The 17,484-nt window shown below is 57.2% G+C and overlaps 7 protein-coding genes across 7 annotated transcripts; 3 read left to right on the forward strand and 4 right to left on the reverse strand.

Annotated features, from left to right (window-relative positions):
- Positions 1 to 7: 7 nt before the first annotated feature.
- Positions 8 to 397, forward strand: MYCTH_54036 (uncharacterized protein; the record flags this gene model as incomplete). The annotated part of the gene is made up of 1 exon (XM_003664949.1): positions 8 to 397. A coding segment is annotated over one exon (390 nt), but the record flags the coding sequence as incomplete, so codon positions are not given.
- Positions 398 to 3,591: 3,194 nt separating this feature from the next.
- On the reverse strand, positions 3,592 to 4,465 carry MYCTH_2308271 (uncharacterized protein). Its single transcript, XM_003664950.1, has one exon. It carries the CDS (start codon positions 4,106 to 4,108, stop codon positions 3,689 to 3,691), a length of 420 nt encoding a protein of 139 aa, XP_003664998.1. The 5' UTR covers positions 4,109 to 4,465; the 3' UTR covers positions 3,592 to 3,688.
- Positions 4,466 to 5,768: 1,303 nt separating this feature from the next.
- On the reverse strand, positions 5,769 to 6,501 carry MYCTH_2308272 (uncharacterized protein). Its single transcript, XM_003664951.1, has one exon. It carries the CDS (start codon positions 6,300 to 6,302, stop codon positions 6,123 to 6,125), a length of 180 nt encoding a protein of 59 aa, XP_003664999.1. The 5' UTR covers positions 6,303 to 6,501; the 3' UTR covers positions 5,769 to 6,122.
- A 1,810-nt stretch (positions 6,502 to 8,311) lies between these two features.
- On the forward strand, positions 8,312 to 9,236 carry MYCTH_2067533 (uncharacterized protein; the record flags this gene model as incomplete). The annotated part of the gene is made up of 3 exons (XM_003664952.1): positions 8,312 to 8,366; positions 8,461 to 8,673; positions 8,797 to 9,236. 3 exons carry the CDS (start codon positions 8,312 to 8,314, stop codon positions 9,234 to 9,236), a joined length of 708 nt encoding a protein of 235 aa, XP_003665000.1.
- Positions 9,237 to 9,386: 150 nt separating this feature from the next.
- Positions 9,387 to 12,054, reverse strand: MYCTH_2308276 (uncharacterized protein). The gene has a single exon (XM_003664953.1). The coding sequence runs from the start codon at positions 11,690 to 11,692 to the stop codon at positions 9,692 to 9,694; it is 2,001 nt and encodes a 666-aa protein (XP_003665001.1). The 5' UTR covers positions 11,693 to 12,054; the 3' UTR covers positions 9,387 to 9,691.
- Positions 12,055 to 12,529: 475 nt separating this feature from the next.
- MYCTH_2308278 (uncharacterized protein) lies at positions 12,530 to 13,600 on the reverse strand. The gene is made up of 2 exons (XM_003664954.1): positions 13,225 to 13,600; positions 12,530 to 13,138 (listed from the first exon to the last, which is right to left on the reverse strand). The coding sequence occupies exons 1-2, from the start codon at positions 13,476 to 13,478 to the stop codon at positions 12,772 to 12,774; spliced, it is 621 nt and encodes a 206-aa protein (XP_003665002.1). The 5' UTR covers positions 13,479 to 13,600; the 3' UTR covers positions 12,530 to 12,771.
- A 1,003-nt stretch (positions 13,601 to 14,603) lies between these two features.
- On the forward strand, positions 14,604 to 16,053 carry MYCTH_2030078 (uncharacterized protein; the record flags this gene model as incomplete). The annotated part of the gene is made up of 3 exons (XM_003664955.2): positions 14,604 to 14,686; positions 14,760 to 14,895; positions 14,968 to 16,053. Coding segments are annotated over 3 exons (1,305 nt in total), but the record flags the coding sequence as incomplete, so codon positions are not given.
- Between the last annotated feature and the right edge of the window lie 1,431 nt (positions 16,054 to 17,484).

Below are 17,484 nucleotides of genomic sequence, written 5' to 3' on the forward strand. Positions count from 1 at the left end.
TAATAGAAAGTTCATCGCGTCCTACCTCTGCTCGTATGGCGCGCAGACCAGGGCCGGCCGGCTGTTCAACATGGCCGCCGCCGACGCGCCCGACTGCGGCGAGTGGCTTCTCTACTCCCACGACACCGCGCAGGCCTTTGCCAAGCACATCGATAACACGGTCAACTCGAGCGTGCTCTTCGCCGACATTGCCACCACCATCGACGGCGGCCCCAACGCCAGCGCGGCCCAGCAGGCGGCGGCCCTGATCAGCTGCGGCACCGACGGCGGCTCGCTCGGCGTGGCCGTCAATGCCTCCCACCCGACCTACAAGGGCTCGACCTGCCCTGCCGGCTATACCACCTCTGGCATTCTCGTCAAGACTGTGGCTTCGGGAGTGTATGACTTGGGCCTGTAGTTATTACCTGGTACCTAGTTACATTGGCGACTAGACTGAAAACTTAGCACACGTACGGGCTCTTGCGGGGGAACCCCGGCCCCGGAGATTATTAGACAATTGAATCATCTCTTGTATGCCGTTCAGCCTCTGGCTCTTCTCGTAACGAGTTGGTGATGAAACCTTCGTATTTCCTTTCCGGGTCGTCTAACAAGCACGGGCATGTACAGGCTCAGTTCAATTGTTTCGAGAAGACTAATTATGAACATATGGGCAGCTCAGCACGTCCCTAACATGAATACATGCCGAAGCCAAGTGCATATGGGGAGTCGGATTAGCGACCTCCCCCTGGACGCTAAGCGGTAACAACAACAAGGAGAGAAATAAAAAATAGTAGGAATCAGATCACTTTACCAGGTTACCGGCATTACTATGACATTCAATATTACTGCCCAACAAGCATTGCGATGGGAAGCTCGGCCATCCCTTCAGGGGAAACCGACGCCGGAGAAACAACCCCTGTCAGCCTGCGGGCGGGCTGGTATATTCACAACCATGTGCACATGTGATGGAAGTCTGTGCCAACAATCCCATGCCCCAGAGGCCACAGCCGCCCCTTCCATTTCTTTCCGCTCCTCCAGACATCGGCAAAGCTCACATTCCCCTGGAGTTCGAGAGAATGGCCATGCAAGTAAGCTCATCACCATGTCGAGTCACACGCTGTCCTCTGGATAGGAAGGTCCCATCTCTGACTTGTGCCTTGCATGAGCCGTTCTACTCCCGGGTCCCGCCAAGAAGGCGGTTGCGATGACCGGGCGCCCGTGTTGGAGCAGTGGCTCAGCGAAGGCATTTCGAGTATCGATATAGCTATGAAAGCCATTGACAGGCATAACGACGACATAAGGGTGCGAAGGTCCATGTCGTCAATCTTTGGCATCCACAATGCTGTAATAAAGGACCCGGAATCAGACAAGGCTAAGACTATCGACCAGATCAGAGGTGCGTGTTGACCGTTCCGCAACAGTTTTGGTCTTCTTCTACATGCGCGTAGACCCGACTGATGGCGTGAGCAGAATACATCCAGTTTGTCGGAGACTTTCTCAACCATCAGGAAGGGCAAAATGGAGAGAAGTTCATGTATGACAGCGCCAGATTCTGGTGTTCTGGGACAGGGACCGTGCCGAGGCACTCTTGAAGGCCAAGGTTCTGGAGCGATGTAGGAGGCCTGGCTGGCTTGTGTCGTAATTACATGGTTGCTGGCCGGGTTGAAAGTGTGACGGCGGTGGAGCAGGCGAGTGGCGGGGCGTGAGCTTTCAATGCAATGTGTTGATGAAATCAAGCGCTTCAAGTTGTGTGCCTACCTAATTACCTGAATCAAATCTGTGCCGTGTCAGGCACTAATTAACAACCCAGTACCTCCGGTAGGGAAGGTAGATACCTACCTTAGGCACCCCAAGCTGCTAAGCCGACTGTTGAGTACGAGCAAGCATACATAAGTACCGGGTATGATTATCACAATCGAGGGAGAACAAAATCAAAGCAGCAAAATCACTGCATACTAGTACTAGTCGCACTGCCCATCCTGATAACAAAATTAATTACTGGAAGTGGCTTGAGCGGCCTTGAGTACTGCAGAGTACGCCGATTCGTCTTCTCATTGGCACATACTAAAGGGTGCCTGGGGTTTTTGGTTTTTCTTGGGGAAGACTTGTTGAGACCACCAGCTACTATCACACCTGACTTCCATTTGTGTGTTGTGGGAACCACAGACGACAGTTCAGTACCCTGCCGCCATGCGACAGCGCCAAGTACAGCAGCACAGCATTTCCCCGAGTTTGCAGCCTGCCACCGTAATTAATTGAGCCATGTAGAGTGGCCTCGAAATCCAAGGGTGGCCCGGGATTAGCGCTTCTCGAGCTGCACGGGGCTCGGCTCAGAGGGCTATTAATTAACGCTACAACCGGCATCGAGCTGTCTGATTGGGTTCGGGAGGCTCAATCTTAATATCGGACCGTATAACTCGACTCCAGGGACTCTCCTAGGCCCCGTAGCAGAATCACTCACTGTCAGAAACTCATGCCCGCGAAACCTTGTTCTAGGCAGTCTGCTGACAAATCTTCCCAACGAGTGTCACTGCCAAGGGAGCTCAGGTAGAGAGTGGTATGTACAAGGCTGATTATTAGCAACTATCCAAGTAAAAGCCTATGAAGCCACCTTGATGATGCCTATTTAGCTACCTAGGTACTTGTACTTCTACGCACCCAGATCCATGATGCTCCGATGAACACCCATCAGTACAGTGCGATAGATCTAGTCTTGCCTTCCACAAACCAGATTCGAAACTGTGCAACCTGTCCATCCGTCTACGGCCGGCTTCCTCCAGTTTCCATGTGGAGAGAATGGGGGAAGAAATCATGATTACGCCACGTAGTCATACAGCAGACATCATGCACAACACCCAATCCAGCGCTCGGAGCCAGAAACCCCCTATTATCACTCTTCATTTCGAGGCTGTTTCCCTCCCGCCTGCAGCCAAGCATCTCCCCGCGCCGGCCGTGGCCGCGAACTGGAACTGGAGCGAGCCACGGACGCGGAAAATGACTGCGTCCCGCGCAAATGCCAAGCGCCAAGCGCCCGGGTGAGTGGGAGAGAAGCCCGTAACGCGAGGACGCGCGCATCCAAGTCCGCGCCCCTGCCGTGGGATGTATGAACGGAAATATTACGCGGAATTGCGGCTGCAAACTCCGAAGGCCGTCTTTTCGCTTTGCGGTGTTCCGTCCCGCAACCGGATCTGCCTCAAATCCCCGCCCCCCCTCCCCCCCGGTGGGCAAGGCGACGCGGGGAGCTTCTTGGCTCTGGGGAAGCGGGTGATCGCCCCCCCCTCCCCCCTCCCCCCGGGGATCGATTCGGTGCCGCTGCCGCGCTTGGCGGCTTGTGCAGTCCGTGACCGTGGCGCTCACAAACCAGGCTGGAGGAGGCAGGTGGTGAGTTGGCTGCTCTCTTTGGGCCTGTTCCGTCGCGGTAGTGGAAGGGCGTGATGGCGGGGGCAGCGCTTTGTTGCGGTTTCCTTGATCCCGGCCTCTTAGTAGTTGAACTCGTTCCGGCCCCATTTTATGCATGGGTCTCTTGGCCCAGTTAGGAGGTGGATGAGATCAGCTCAAGCGTGTGTGATTCGAGAGAGTTCATTGACGGAATGTGTGTGTGTGTGTGTGTGTGTGTGTGTGTGTGTGTGCTGTGCGGATGCCTTGATATGAAGCGTTCAACTCGGTTCGTTGAATCGTTGTTCTTAGCAAACCAGCCGGCTCTTCGGCTCTAGACGACACGCTCAAAACGGTTCAGACGTGGAGACACCTCCCAGGTTATCCTGAGAGCGGGCTGCGGCTTCTGGAAGTTTGGGTTTCGTGATTCGGCGAGGCTTTGTCTGCGGTGACTGCTGCGCATGTCCAGATGGCTCACCGCCGGCGCTTCGAAGGTGGAAGCCTTCTCCGGGATGGAGGAGCCATCGACGTTCTCGGTGGAGTCCACCATTGGTTTCCTATGGTTTTTGGGGTACGGCGTGGGTGTGCGATAGCGGACCGGTTGCTGGTTGACAGGTTTCGTACGCCATCTTGCCGGGGGGACGAGCCAGTTTGGCTGTCGGTCAAGGGTCTTTTGCCCAATGTCTGGAACCGAGAGTCCTGATGGAGAGTGTCCGGGACTCCTTGAAGTACACCTTGAGAGTGCGGATCCCATGGTGATGGTGGTGGTGGTGGCGGTGATGATGATGATGATGATGATGATGAGTTCTTCGCGTCAAGATGGAAACAGTCGGGAAACGGGAAAAGGGGTTTGAGAGATCCGGGCAGCTGAAGTCAGCGAGCTCAGCCGGGACGGTGTGGATTTGTATGCGGGGTAAACAGAAAAAGGATGAGGGCGGCCTTTCGGGTGACGATGCTACAACACCCGCCGGGCCCAAGTGAAAATGGCGCAGTGGACGGTCGAATCGAAGGGGCGTCTGTTGCAATCTGCCTGCCAGCACAAGTGTTCAACTGGGAACCTAATCGCCGACGAGGTAGCAGAAGACGGAGTTTGGTAATTCACCTGTTTGGCAATGGCTCTTAGGGATAGACGTGGGATATTTATTTTCATATCTCCCTGGCGTGTGCTAAACGGGGCCGCACCACGAGATCTCCTTGGCTCCGCCCAGTGTTTCTTGGGGATGCTTGGCGGGCATTTACCGGCCGACAGCGAAAGTGGCTCCAATGTAGATCAGATGAAACGCCAAATCTGTGAAGTCGCCGATGCAGACTTGGCGCTTGGCTTGGGCCATTTTTCTCGTATGTACAACTACGGAGTGCTTAGCCGTACCCTTTCCCGCGGAGGTTAACGTTATGTGTGGTGGTGCGAGTCTTAAAATTCTGCAGTTCAGGTTGAGCAACGGAATACTCCGTAGTCCGTAATGTTTGCGGCAAGACCTGCATGCCCGAAAGTCGCCCAGCATCCTAGGCAACACTAGGGTACCTGCTTCTCTGGGAATGTATGTACAGTACTATATACCTCAGGTTTCTGGAAGCAAGTCAGGTACCTTCGGTGCCCTGAAGAGGTACCTAAGGTATGGAGTGCCTTACATTCTTCCCGTCGTTGCGCGTCAGCAAATGCACGTGTCGGGGTGGCTGGATACCCTTGCGGTTCCGGCTATTCGCTCGCACTCGTCCTCTCTGAAGCCGTGGCATTACCCGCACAACAAAGCGCTCTTCGAAACTCAAGGCGGAAACGTCGTCAGTTTTCCCTTCCTCTGCAGATTACCAAAGCCACATCGTTTCCCATCGCCGCGATATCATCGAGGCTTGGCTACGCTTGGCGCCTTGCCAAGCCGCCCATCCTCGACGTAGATCATCTCGGCATCGATCTCTCTTTCCCGGATGTGTATGCGCTAAGGACACCAAGGATTGGAGTGATGTGCGCCACAACCCAGGGAACTCCCCGACGTGCCCGCACGATATTCTGAAGTGTACGGAATACATGGACGGTCACTAATCGGTACCGCAAAACAACCCATCGGCAGCTTTGTGGCGTCGTACGTGCCTCGGCCAAGCAGCTAAGTTACAAATTGCCCTCGCTAACTTAACACCGGCCAGCGTCATTGTCAGCTGCGCCAAGAGAAGGCATCTTGCTGATCAGAAGGCAGTGCTGCGATCGTCTTGCGCAATCCTGCAACTTGGCTCATGTTTTTTGGGCGCCGCAATCTCGTCTCGGCTCTGCACAAGAGCTCCCGTCGGTGCATGTCCACGCAATAACGTACGAACGTGAGCGGCCATGGCTCCTTGGCTGTGCTGCCAAACACGGCGCCCGATGGTGTCGGATCTCCTCTCAGATTGACGGCTCAGCCGTGTCACGGGGGCTTGGCGAGGTCGGTAACGCTCTTGCCAGCGCGACAGCCAAGAGCCCAGACTCTGGACGTCTCATAATGCCTGGACACAGGGCTCTTGGCGCGAGCGGCGACAGAGGAACTGCGATTCAAGTCTCGAGGGTCGGACGTGTCGATTAATTAGTCAGCAACGGAAGGGGAACTCGAATGCCAAAGGCATTGCAGGCTGTGTGGCCAGGCTTTGGTGTCGCACTCCCGTTGCCTCGACAGCCAGCCACTTCGGCAGTCCCTGCGCTGATTTATCGCCAAGCTTCCACCTGCCGCGCCGTGGCCGCATCCGGCATTGGGCATTCGTTACATTCCGACTTTTCGAGTCAGCCAAGCCGTTACGTTTGTTGATCAAAGTTCTTGGCATTCTGCTGCGCCCAACTCCTGCCGCAGACCGACGTGGAATGTCTCACGGACGAACCGGACGCGACTGTCCGATTTGCGCCAGAAGGTCAGTCCGATAAGAAGGGGAGAAGAGAAGGAGAAAGAGAAGGGGGGGAAGGTGGTTGAATCCGGAAGCGCGAACTTCATGGGCTGCGTCTTCGCAGCTCGTGTAACCCCTTTTCCGCAAGTGCTTCTGGGCTGCTCTGGTAAACGTTCGTCATGCCTGTGGAAGGAAAATACCTCGAAGAGAAAAAAAAACATTTTTAGATGCAGGGTTGGCGCCATTTTTCCAGGCGGGTCGGGCTTTCCAAGCTCTGGCGTATCGGAGCTTTTGTCGACCTCGGCGGCTCCCGTCTTATTACCGCCGAGTTGATCGGGGGTGTGCCCGGCAGTCAGCCGGTTTGTTCGGGGTACCAGAAACCTTTTAAGGCTCCGTGATGCCCCGCACCTGCCGGTTTGGCGTCGGTCAACAATGAATAAAATAAAACCGTCTTGGTGATAGCGACTCTTGGCGTTACGTCGTAATCAGACCTTTCCGCAATGAACCCGAGCTGGAATCATGATCTTTGGTAGGTCACTCGACGTTCCCACGCGAGAGGCGACGCATGCGCGGAGTGCCACTTGCGATTAGCCTCTCATTGAAGAAGGCATTACAGTCAAGCCATCTCGTCTTGTTTTTGGCTCATGGGGTGGAACAACACCGCGCTTGCTACCCATTCACTGTCGAATGCCTGCCTCACGGGAACAACAAGTTTTCAGGTGGGTTACGTGTGTTTCATCGTCTTAACCACAACTGAATTGAAACCTGCAGTCTGCTGGCAGTGCGGATTATTCTATTTGCATGTCCAAAATGTCAGAGATCGAAGGGCAAGGCTCAAGAGCACAGTGGTTTGGCCCGTTTCACTTCCCGGTGCTCCTTCGCACTTGGGCACCAGGCTCAACATGTTCAATCCCTCTGTAGGCACACACTCTCTTCTTCGACCACTTCATCCACTTCATGTTCCGGTTTAAAATGCTTGTGTCGCGTTCCGCGCTTGTGACCCCACGCTCCTCCCCCCTTTCCCGCGACTGTGCCGTAGGAGGACTGCTGGATGACGCACATGCGTTCGACCAGCTGCGTGGCGCGGGGAAAGACAACAAGGTGGTAATATGGCTATCATATAATCCCTTGTGCCGTTTCACGATATCGTGACCGTGATTAGTTGACTCGTATCGCAGTTCTTTCTCGCCATCCGTTGAATTCTGATGCATCCGCTGGTCTGAGAATGGTAGGTCCTTAAAGGGCAGGTCGTGAAGCCCCAAAATCCCCGATCGGGTCCCATGACTCGACAGGCTCGGGAAAGAAATGACTGATTCTGAAGCCGTCTATGCCCGGGGCCAGAGAAGTGCAGTAATAATCTGTCACTCCTTCCTCAAAAAAGGCAGGCAGATCGCTGACCAAATCGGAGAGCAGCTTCATCATCAAGATGCCGACATGGTGCCTGCTTATTTCCACTCGCCTAGAGAGGATGAAGAACAGATATGTCTATGCACGACGACCTCAAGTAGAGTTTAAGGAGCTGAGGACCCTGCTGCCTGGGTGGCCATTCGGGTAAGGCAGTCACATGCCGGAAGAATCTGGTCGGGCGAGATTGTCCATCCAGTGAATACCTTATAATGAAGTTCTTGATGATGACACGCGTGGTCGGGCTCAAGCCAATCCTGGTCATCAACAAAGGCTAAAACGGTCTCTCTCTAGACAACCTTCCATCTGTGGACGTCATCAATATGTAGGCCTCCTTACTCCCTACAATGAGCGCAATGAGGGCTTCCTTCAGGGGGTCAGCACGCTAATTATTCTATGAGGGTCGTTGAGTGCTCCTCCTAGAAGCAGCCTCAAAGAAAAAAGCACAATTAACCACTAGCCCTTGTTGAATTTCGCTCCTGCTGTACTGGCGTAGTCGCGCGCACACGGCATATGGATAAGCCTTTAAGCCTTTGTCGCTTGGCTCACGAGGCCCACGTGGAACCCAAGCATCAGCTAGCTTAAGATGGTGGAGCCTCCCTGAGGTGATATATATATGGTACTCTCTGCCGCATCGGAAGGCCTTCATCAGGGAACCTCCCTGCTCACTAGTCCAAGCTGGAATATCAACCACATCTGGCAACTCCTCGCGATGCCGCCCACGCTAGTCCTCATCCGCCATGCTCAGGCAATCCACAACGTTGACCGTACCTCCACCAACCCCCTTCCCCCCTCCCTCCCCTTCTCCTTGCGGACCTACTCTGCCAGTCTATGGAGACTGATGTTACACATTGCCAGGAGCAAACCATTCCCTGCAGGACCCGCCCCTTACCGACCTCGGCCGCCGCCAGTCCGCCGATCTGCGCGAGCACCTCAGGTCCTCGCTCCCCGCCGATCGCAAGGTGCAGCTCATCGTGACTAGCCCCATGCGGCGGGCCCTGCAGACCTGCCTCGTCTCCCTGGACTGGCTGATCGACGAGGGCGTGCCCGTCATGCCCGATGCCCGCTGGCAAGGTGCGTCCCGTCCCTGTTTGCTCTCTTCCGTTTCATCATCACGGAGAAAGAAGGAAGAAGGAAAAAGGGGGGGAGAAGTGGAGTGGTGCTGGAGCATGTGCTGATGACTATCTACCTAATTAGAACCCTACCGCAAGCCTTGCGACACGGGTTCCCCACCCGGCCAGCTGGCCGCCGAGTTCCCGGACATCGACTTCTCTCCTCTAGACCCCGCCTATCCGGACAAGACGTCCCCCGCCGGTGCGGCCTACCGGTACGACCGGGGAGCCGTCTTAGGGCGGGCCCAGTCCGCGCTCGCGGACCTGTACGAGCGGGACGCGGACGTCGTCGTGGTGGTGTCCCATTCCGGGCTTCTCAGGACCGCCGTGGCGGGGCGCTGGTTCGCCAACGCCGATTACAGGATATTTGACTTCGCGCCCAGGGAGGTCGAGCGGGAGGATGAGCCGTACCGGCTCGTCGAGTGGGAGTCGACAAGGGGGCGAGGCGGGATGGGGAGGAGCGAAGAGGCAGCGGTCGAACTTGGCGAGGGGCTGCCGACGCATGGGGATGCCGCGGGTTCATGACCTCTCGCGTAAAGTGTCAGGATGAAGTCTAAGGTTCATGATCTGATTATTTTCGAGCGCTGACGAAATGCTACCAAGGTTCCGGTTCGATCCGCTCCGAGCCTCCTTCTCCCATCTGCTTCTCGGGTCTTGGGTAATTAGTTGATTGGTGAAAATTCGGGTGGTATTCCGGTTTTGAATGAGATGGGCAGCAGTCCATTATCACCCTATTCGGTTCTATTTACAGATGCCAGAGATGGCTGAATAGCTAAAGGTAATTGGATTTTGTTGTCCTCGGCCTCACTTGCACGCCCCGAACATCCAACGCTAGGCGCCACGCGGACACAACACGCATTCATCAGGGCTGAACATCATGATACAAGTTGAGAAGCAGGGGAAAAAACGAGGGATTTTATACAGTAATTGGCCATAAAAATGCCAAAAATGTCGAGAATCTCATACCAAGTGTAAACCAATCACTTTCCCCTCTCTCCTCCTCCCGTTGCCTCCCCTTTCCCTTTCCCCTTCCCCATCCTTGCCCATTTCTTCTTCCCTTCCTTCTCCTGCTCTTCCCCCGCCGTCACCGCCCCTGCCGCCGCCGCCGCCGACGACGACGAGGACGACGAAGAGGAGGAGCCGTGTCCAACGTCAACGAACCCGGCGACCCCGGCCGGGTCGACCCCGTACCGCACCCGGACGGCGCCCAGCTCGTGGGGAAGGTACGGCTTGGCCGCGTCGGTGCCCGCCACCTCGCGCAGCCCGGCCGTCTGCGAGCTCTTGAGCACCTCCCCCAGGTCGCTGCCCGCCAGCCGCATCACCGGCACCCGCAGCCGCGCGTGCAGCGCCGCCCCGAACACCCCCGCCGCCGCCGCCGCCAGCACCGCCGCGCCCGGCGGGATCACCAGCAGCAGCGCCCGCGCCCGCTCCAGCTTGCGCGTCTGCTTGCTCGTCGTCAGGACCGTCACGCCGGAGGCGGCGCCGTTGGCGGTGGCGGTGGTGGCTTGGGCGAGTGCGCCGATGGAGAGGCGGATAAAGGCCTCGAGGCCCGGGATCGTCCAATGGTTGCTTCCGGCGCTGCCAGGCAGGGCGGAGGACGTTGTGTGGGCCAGGGGCAGGCCGGTTGCGCTCGAGTTGGCGAACATGGGCTGGGTGCCGTCGACGCTGATGCCGGTCAGGAGCGGGGCGACGGCGAACCAGAGGAGCAGCTCGTTGAGCCGCGTCTGCGGGGACACGTCGGGGCTCAGGGCGAGGGTTTCGGTGGAGGAGAGCACGGGGAGGCGGGCGGCGGCCGTGTCGGAGGACGACGAGGACGACGATATGGGAGGGTTCCCGACCGAGAGGACGTCGTCGACGGCTTCGATCTCGACATCGCAGGCCACCGAGAACGCCGTGGTGAGATTCCCCAGTATGATCGGGGTTATGCTGCCGCCCTCGATCGTCCCGTTGAGCGCCGCGAAGACCAAGGTGGACCGGGTGCGCCGGTCGGACACGAACTCGTAGCTGTCGGCCCACAGCGTCAACTGAGCCTGAGGGCTGACCCAGACCTCCGTGCTGGCGTCCTCCTGTTCCACATCCTCAGTCTGGTTTTGGGGTGGCTTCCTGGCATGCGTCAGGTTGGTCCGGAACGCGTTCCACCAGACATTGTCCTTGTTCAGCTGCTCGACTTGGCGCGGGCGGCACGAGATCGAGGTCTGGAACCGGACGGCTGTGGCGGTAAAATCACCTCTCTTGTCCAAGGCTGCCCTGTCGATGTACCAGTCCCGGTACTCCGGCATGGGCTCCGAGGACGGCTCCGTCGCCCAGGTGTTGTACTCGGCGAGAACCCGGACCATGACCGAGGTTGCGGGGTTGGTTTGCGCGTACAGCTCGCTGATACCGCCTCCGGAGGTGTAGTTGCTCTCGAGTTCCACAGCTTGATACGTGGGCGAGTATGCGTGCCCGATGAGCGGCGGCGCAGCGAACGGGAGCAGCGTCACGACGAGGGCGCAGGCGAGGACGAACCCGGCCGCCGTCGACCTCACGGACATGACCGCTCGCGGGGCCAACATGACGGAACCCCGGGTCACCGACAGGTACGCATTCAGCCCGTTGATGGTGAAGGATTGTATCTTGAGCAGCGGCCAGACCGTCGCCTCGCACAACCCCAGCGCGGCATACGCCAAAGACGCCATGCCGATCATGTAGACCATGGTAATGATCCCCTGAACCGTCCCCAGGTTCTTGACCGTCCAGTCGTCGGCCGTGCGACAGTGGTTGGCCCATTGGGGACACTCGAGCATCTGCTGGCTGAGCTCGCTCGTATACGCGATGGCGACGACCACAAAGATAATGCCGGCGATCAGGGCGGCAGGGAGAGAAAGGTGGGTTGCTACAAACGGCCACCACCCGAGCCTCCTGGGTGCCGGATGCGCCCCATAGACGAAGTCATGGTCTGAGGCAAGACGCCGGATGTCTCTCGGTGTCGGTGAGGACGTCATGTTGCGGAGGTCCACGTCGACGTATGACGATGCGTCCCGCGAGCCGAACTCCTCCACAAAGACGGACCTGTGAGAGCGGGTTCTTGTAAGCGAAGGGAGGTAAGGTGATGCCATGAGCCTGGGCCCTATTTTCTTCTAAGGTGTTGAAATAAAACAAAAAAAATAAAGGTTTGAAGTAGAAAATAAAGGTTTGAAGTAGAAAATAAAGGTTTGAAGTAGAACTGAAAACCTTGAGAGGATGAAGGGGTGAAGTCAGTCTTGACTCGACCCTGACTTGATGAGCAAGGCATAGCAGGGAGCAGCACCGTGTTCCTAGGCACTAATCGGTTTTTTTTTTTTTTTTTTTGGATGCGATTGCTGGCGGTCGCGATGCCCTATCACCTCGCGGATTTACGTGGCAAGAATTGATGCCAATGGCCGCCCCTGCGATGCGTCGCTGGCAGGGCGATGTGGCTGCCCATACACGCGACCCAACCCACGTGGGTCGGGCTCCGGCGAGTTGGGCACCATCCCAATCGGCAATGGCATGTTTCCTGCGTGTCGAGGTATGGGCCAGTGAAGTTGTTCAACTGATCCAATTTCGCCCAATAGGCAGTTATCGGAGCTTGGCTTAGGTAGAGGTTTGGTGTATGATAGGCTGCTTTCAGGGGCAGTGGCCTTCTGGTTTGACCGAGCTTGTCTTGCTGAAGCCGGCAATTAACTGAACTTGATGATGAACAATATTAGGGTGGGAGTCGGTCTTGACTGATGTTGCTGTCACGCTTGTGCCTGTGCCTAAGCCTAGATGAGATTAGATGCCGCTTCAAACAGATTTCAACTTGAGCATACCACAGGTAGTTATCCAACATGTCGCTCTCTCAACGGACATGAATTATTTGACCTTAATAAGCACTCGATCAATACTCCGTCTATGTCAAAATCCCCAGAATCAGAGCGCCAGACGCCTTTCCTAACCGCGGCTCGAAAGAGGAGCAAGGAATACGACCCAACAATCTGCCGCCCAAAATGCAAACATGTTTTTTTTTTATGACCAGGTCCCCATTAAGACCACACGAAACGCCACCTCCACTGCGACGCTCTCAGACAGCCGAACGCGGGTGCACCCTATTTTCCAGCTGCTGGCCCGGCTCGTCGGTCTTGCTGTCGGCCGGCCTGAAAGGCTCGCACGCGGCGTTTGCTGGAGCATAGCCCGGCGGCCCGAACTGCCGGACCCGGCCGACGGACTCCAGGTCGTAGTAGGTTGCCGTCGACTTGGGGTACTCCTTCTGCGCGTACGCGAACTGCAGCGGGGCGGGAGGGTCCGCGATCCGGGGGTAGCTCGTGTTGCTGGCGACGAGGTTGTGCATCTCCGGGTTGACGGTCGGTATGTAGGTGCCGGCCAGGGAACCCGTGCGGTACTGGTGGTAGACGACCGAGGCGTAGAAGAGTAGGCCCAGGAAGGAGAGGCTGAGATGGGTGGGGAGGTCAGCAGGGCTGTGCTGTACGGGGTAGCGTGGAGGGCAGGCTGGCTCATCGGTGGGTTGAGTGCTTACAGGATGAACACGCTGATAACGATGACCACCGCGCCCTTGCGGGGACCGGCCATTGTGAGAGCAAAGTTGACAATATAGAAGAGGCCCTGGGTAATGTTGACGCCCAGGAAGAACGGCGGGGACAAGGTGCGTCTGGCGCGCTTGACGATGCAAACAATGTCGAGGATCGGACAGAGCAGGATGATGGCAGTGATGACACATGCGACGGCGAGAACGGCGCCGTACCCGAGGTTGGTGTTGTAAATATTCGTCATAAAGCCGCTCTAGATCGTCGCTGAAGACGCCGAGACCGGCAATTAAGGTGGCGTACAGGGCAATCTGGATCGCCATGATGACGATGCGGATAACCCAGAACGGGATCAAGACGCGCTTGAGAAAGGGCGACGAGTCGCCGACGACGCATGGGCGCGGCATGGTTGCAGGCCGATGTGTCTAGTCCGGCAAGGGCGAGCCTGTGGAAATCTTGGAGCTATCACGATTCGCGGAGCACCTGATTTGAGCGATTCTGTTGAAGGATATCAAGAGGTCTATCGAGGAGTGTCTTCGCTCGATGTTAAATGGCTGGTCTGAGATGAGCAGTCGACATAAGATTTCCACCCTCGCCGGGTTGCAGATACCGTTTTGGGAATCTTCATGATGCTCGCCCAGATTTGTTGTTTCTTCCTAGGTCACGATGGGACGAGCGATTACACAGAGAGGATCGAAGCTGTGCTTGGCGAGCCCAGACTTGGTGTGCTGGTCGACCGCGATTGCCCAGTTTGACCCAAGGCGGCTGGGGCGACTGGGGCTGAGAATCGTGGTTGCCTGTGCCGTAAAGCTTAGCGCCGGAGAAGCGATGCAGGAACTCAACAGGAAACAGGGGACGGACTTTCGCACAAGAGTGTGTACCGCGTCAGCTAGCAATCAAGGTGATCGTTGCTACGCTGGGCCCCGCGGGCTGGGGGAAAGCGATGAGTAAGAATACCCGTATGGTTGGGAGGCGGGGCGACGGCGGGAACTGGACGCTACGCAAAGGTTCGGGTTATCCCAAGCACAATGCCAATCGTCTGATGATGGCTCTCAGAGTCTCAGAAGAGTGGCAGTTGTTGAAGCTAGAACCCAGTTGGGATAATTACACAACTACGTCATCGTCTCTCTGCTACAACGCCCTTCTACTCCGTACCAAGCAACCTACCTTTAGGTTTAAGCGACGACCCTCAGATCCTTTACAATTTACGTTAACACTCTGGGCTTTGAAATCGCAATTCAACTTTCCCACTTCTTTTGTAGCTCTCCCAGGATCAGGCATCAACCAAGCATCGACTCCAAAAACAATGGCCAAAGTAGCAGCAGCGGCAATCGTTGCCGAACAAGTCGCCGCAACAGGCGTTGAAGCAGCGGCAGCGATTGCGATCGCAGCGCCCACCCTCCCCCTCAAGATCTGCCTCACTCACCTGCCAAATCCAGCCCCCAAAGGCTCGCCGTACGCTCCCCTACTTCCCCCAATCCTCTCAAACTCGAGAGCTAATTAATAACCACGGCCAATACCCCATCAGCCACCCGGCACTCGCCCGCTCCCAGCACACCCTCACCGTCATCCGCAACAAGGCCTTCATATTTGGCGGCCAGGACGCCTCCGGCGCGCTCTGCCCGCCAGGAATCCACACCATCACCCTCCCAGCCGCGCCCACGGTCGCCACGGACCCCGCCAGCGCCTCCTCTCTCTCCGGCCGGGGAGGCGGCGGCGGCGGCGGCGGCAAGGAGCAGGAGGAGGGAGAGGAGGGCGGAGAGCCGGACGCGGGAGCCGCGTATACGTGCTACCCGCCCTACACGCTGCAGGACGCCTCGACGGGCGAGACGCTAGTGCCGCAGCCCCGGGCGGGACACGCCGCGTGCGCGCGCGGCGGGCGGTACCTGCTCGTCCAGGGCGGCCGCGGCGCGGACGGGAGGCCCGTGGAGGAGGGCAACTGCATCTGGCAGTGGGACTGCGAGGGCCTGAGCTGGGCCAAGCTGAGGGGCCCATCGCAGCTGGGGGTGGAGATGGCCCCGGGGCGCTGGGGGCACTGGATGTTTGCGGACGAGGACCAGGGGTTCTTGGTGATGGTGGGAGGCAAGACAAGGGATGATGGTGGCGGTGATGGAGGAGGGTCGGAGAGGGAGGCGTGGATGTATGACCTCCATGCGGCCGCGTGGACGACGTTGCCGCGATTGACGGCCCGGCCGCTGGCGGCGGCGTACGCGGCGGGGAAGATCTATATTATCTCGAGTGGCGAAGGAGATATCGCTCCCGGAGACGCCAAGTTGGGCGGAATGGTGCACTTCCTGGACATGAGGGAGTCGCCGACGGAGCGGGAGAAGCCCGGCGCGTTGGCGTGGCAGAGCGTTCGGTTCCCGGCAAATCCACTCGCTCCAGGGCCGCAGCCAAGGGCAGGCGGGGCATTGGTGCCGCTGAGAACCGGGCACGGGAGAGTGTACCTGGTTTACCTGTTTGGGTGCTCTGATGAGGGGGGTCGTAAAGGGGAGAAAGAGTACTATTCGGATATCTGGACGCTGCAGCTGCCCGCTCAGACACGCAGTGCCGCCGCTGTCAAAGACAAGATCCGGGAGAAGCTGCCCCGTTTTGAGTCTGGGGAGTTTCGATGGGCAGAGGCAGAGATTGTCCCTACGGAACAGATAGCAGCGGGTGGGAAGGTACATCCCGGGCCAAGGGGGCTTTTTGCTGCAGATGCATGCTTAGACGGACACGGGGTGATGTTGTGGGGAGGGATCAACGCAAAAGGTGAGGCGGAGGGTGACGGATGGGTTTTAAGGCTGGCTCATGGTTACGCGGATAGCGACAGGTATGAGTAAGGAGATCGGGCCATGACAGCCGCTGAGCCATATTGATTGTGCTTCACCTATTATTATATGCTACGACTGTATGCAGGGAACATTAGAAATAACACAGAACTGAAGCATGATTCCTGATGTGGTCTCTTTAGCTGGTCCCCGCCGTATGAGAATCGCGATGCCTCTACCAGTGGTAGCTTCTGTCTGTCCTATGTCGCTGACTTGAATCAGATGGAGCCCAGAGGTTCGGCCTGCATGTGTTTATGCGTCTGTGGTTAGAGCTCCTATTTGGAGAGTCTGACAATGACCTCAAATGTGCCTTCTTCTTCTGTCCGGCCTACAGGGCGGCGCGGGCGCGCATCGCTGCGCACGGCGGAGAGGTGCCCGTGTACAGTTACGTGTACGCGGGGAACTTCAGCAACATCAGCCCCAAGGGCTGGATGGGCGCGCACCACGGGGCGGAGCAGCCGATGGTGTTTGGTACGCATTCACTCGTTCGGGGCGAGTCGACCGAACTGGAGTATGTGACACCGTATGCGATGCAGGACGCGGGGGTCAGCTTTGTGGCGACGGCGGGGAGGGGGATGACGGTGGAGGGATGGGATGCGAAGGGGCAAGTAATTAGATGGTGGTAGGGTGGTTGAATTTGGGAATGGAGCTCCGGCGAGGTTGACGGATACGACCGAGTTGGAGAGGCAATGCCGGGATATGGGCCTAAGTTGACTTAGCTTGGTTGGTTGAACACTGAATGCTACCGCCGTTCGGCGAGATCCTCTTGGTCTCGGAACATCCATTGTTGGCAGAAGCGACCGGCGCTAATCCGAAGGATCGAGGCGAAATCTTCCTCCCCGCTTTTTTTTTTTACAGGAACCAGACAAGGGCAACGGCCCGAACAAACAACCCCCGGCGACTGAAAACGTTTTCGCGACCATTTCCACTAATTAATTACACTTGCAAACCCCAGAAGTACGCTGCTTTGTTAGGAGATTATGAAGACGCTCGCATGCTGTGTTCAGTGTAGCGGATACTGCCCCAACAAAAAAAAGGCAAGAGGAGAAGCCTTCAGAATTCAATTCTTGCTGCGAGCCCCCCCTCGGAGTTCTCGACTCGGTCAGCTTCCCGGTATCGCACGATAACTCGGTTAAATGTGGGGGTAGTAACGGCGAAGGATTCATGCCAAGCACGATTATCTGATCTCCTGATTGATAAGTTTTCTGTGTGGGCCTGTTCCCCCACCTACAGGTGCACCACCACAACCAGGGAAAGCAGCATGAAGCAGGCATTTACCGACCTCTTGCCCGTTTGGTCACATAGCCAGATATAGATGGGGTCCGGAGACCCTGGGAACCTTGGGATATCCCAGTTCATTCTTTCATGTTATTTTCTTTGTGTGAGCAGCAGCTCCGAGGGAATGGCACGATGTATCCTGCGTCGTGCGGCGAATGCCGCATC

This window comes from Thermothelomyces thermophilus, chromosome 5 (genome assembly GCF_000226095.1).
Source record: "Thermothelomyces thermophilus ATCC 42464 chromosome 5, complete sequence".
In the NCBI taxonomy this organism is placed as follows: Eukaryota; Fungi; Ascomycota; class Sordariomycetes; order Sordariales; family Chaetomiaceae; genus Thermothelomyces; species Thermothelomyces thermophilus.

What these genes read in the sequence shown, in the direction of transcription:
- MYCTH_2308271 (XM_003664950.1), bottom strand. Translation starts at nt 4,108, where the DNA reads ATGGGATCCGCACTCTCAAGGTGTACTTCAAGGAGTCCCGGACACTCT.
- MYCTH_2308272 (XM_003664951.1), bottom strand. Translation starts at nt 6,302, where the DNA reads ATGAAGTTCGCGCTTCCGGATTCAACCACCTTCCCCCCCTTCTCTTTC.
- MYCTH_2308276 (XM_003664953.1), bottom strand. Translation starts at nt 11,692, where the DNA reads ATGACGTCCTCACCGACACCGAGAGACATCCGGCGTCTTGCCTCAGAC.
- MYCTH_2308278 (XM_003664954.1), bottom strand. Translation starts at nt 13,478, where the DNA reads ATGACGAATATTTACAACACCAACCTCGGGTACGGCGCCGTTCTCGCC. An exon ending in GTTATCAGCGTGTTCATCCT is followed by an intron (nt 13,139 to 13,224) that starts GTAAGCACTCAA and finishes CACCCATCTCAG; the next exon opens with CCTCTCCTTCCTGGGCCTAC.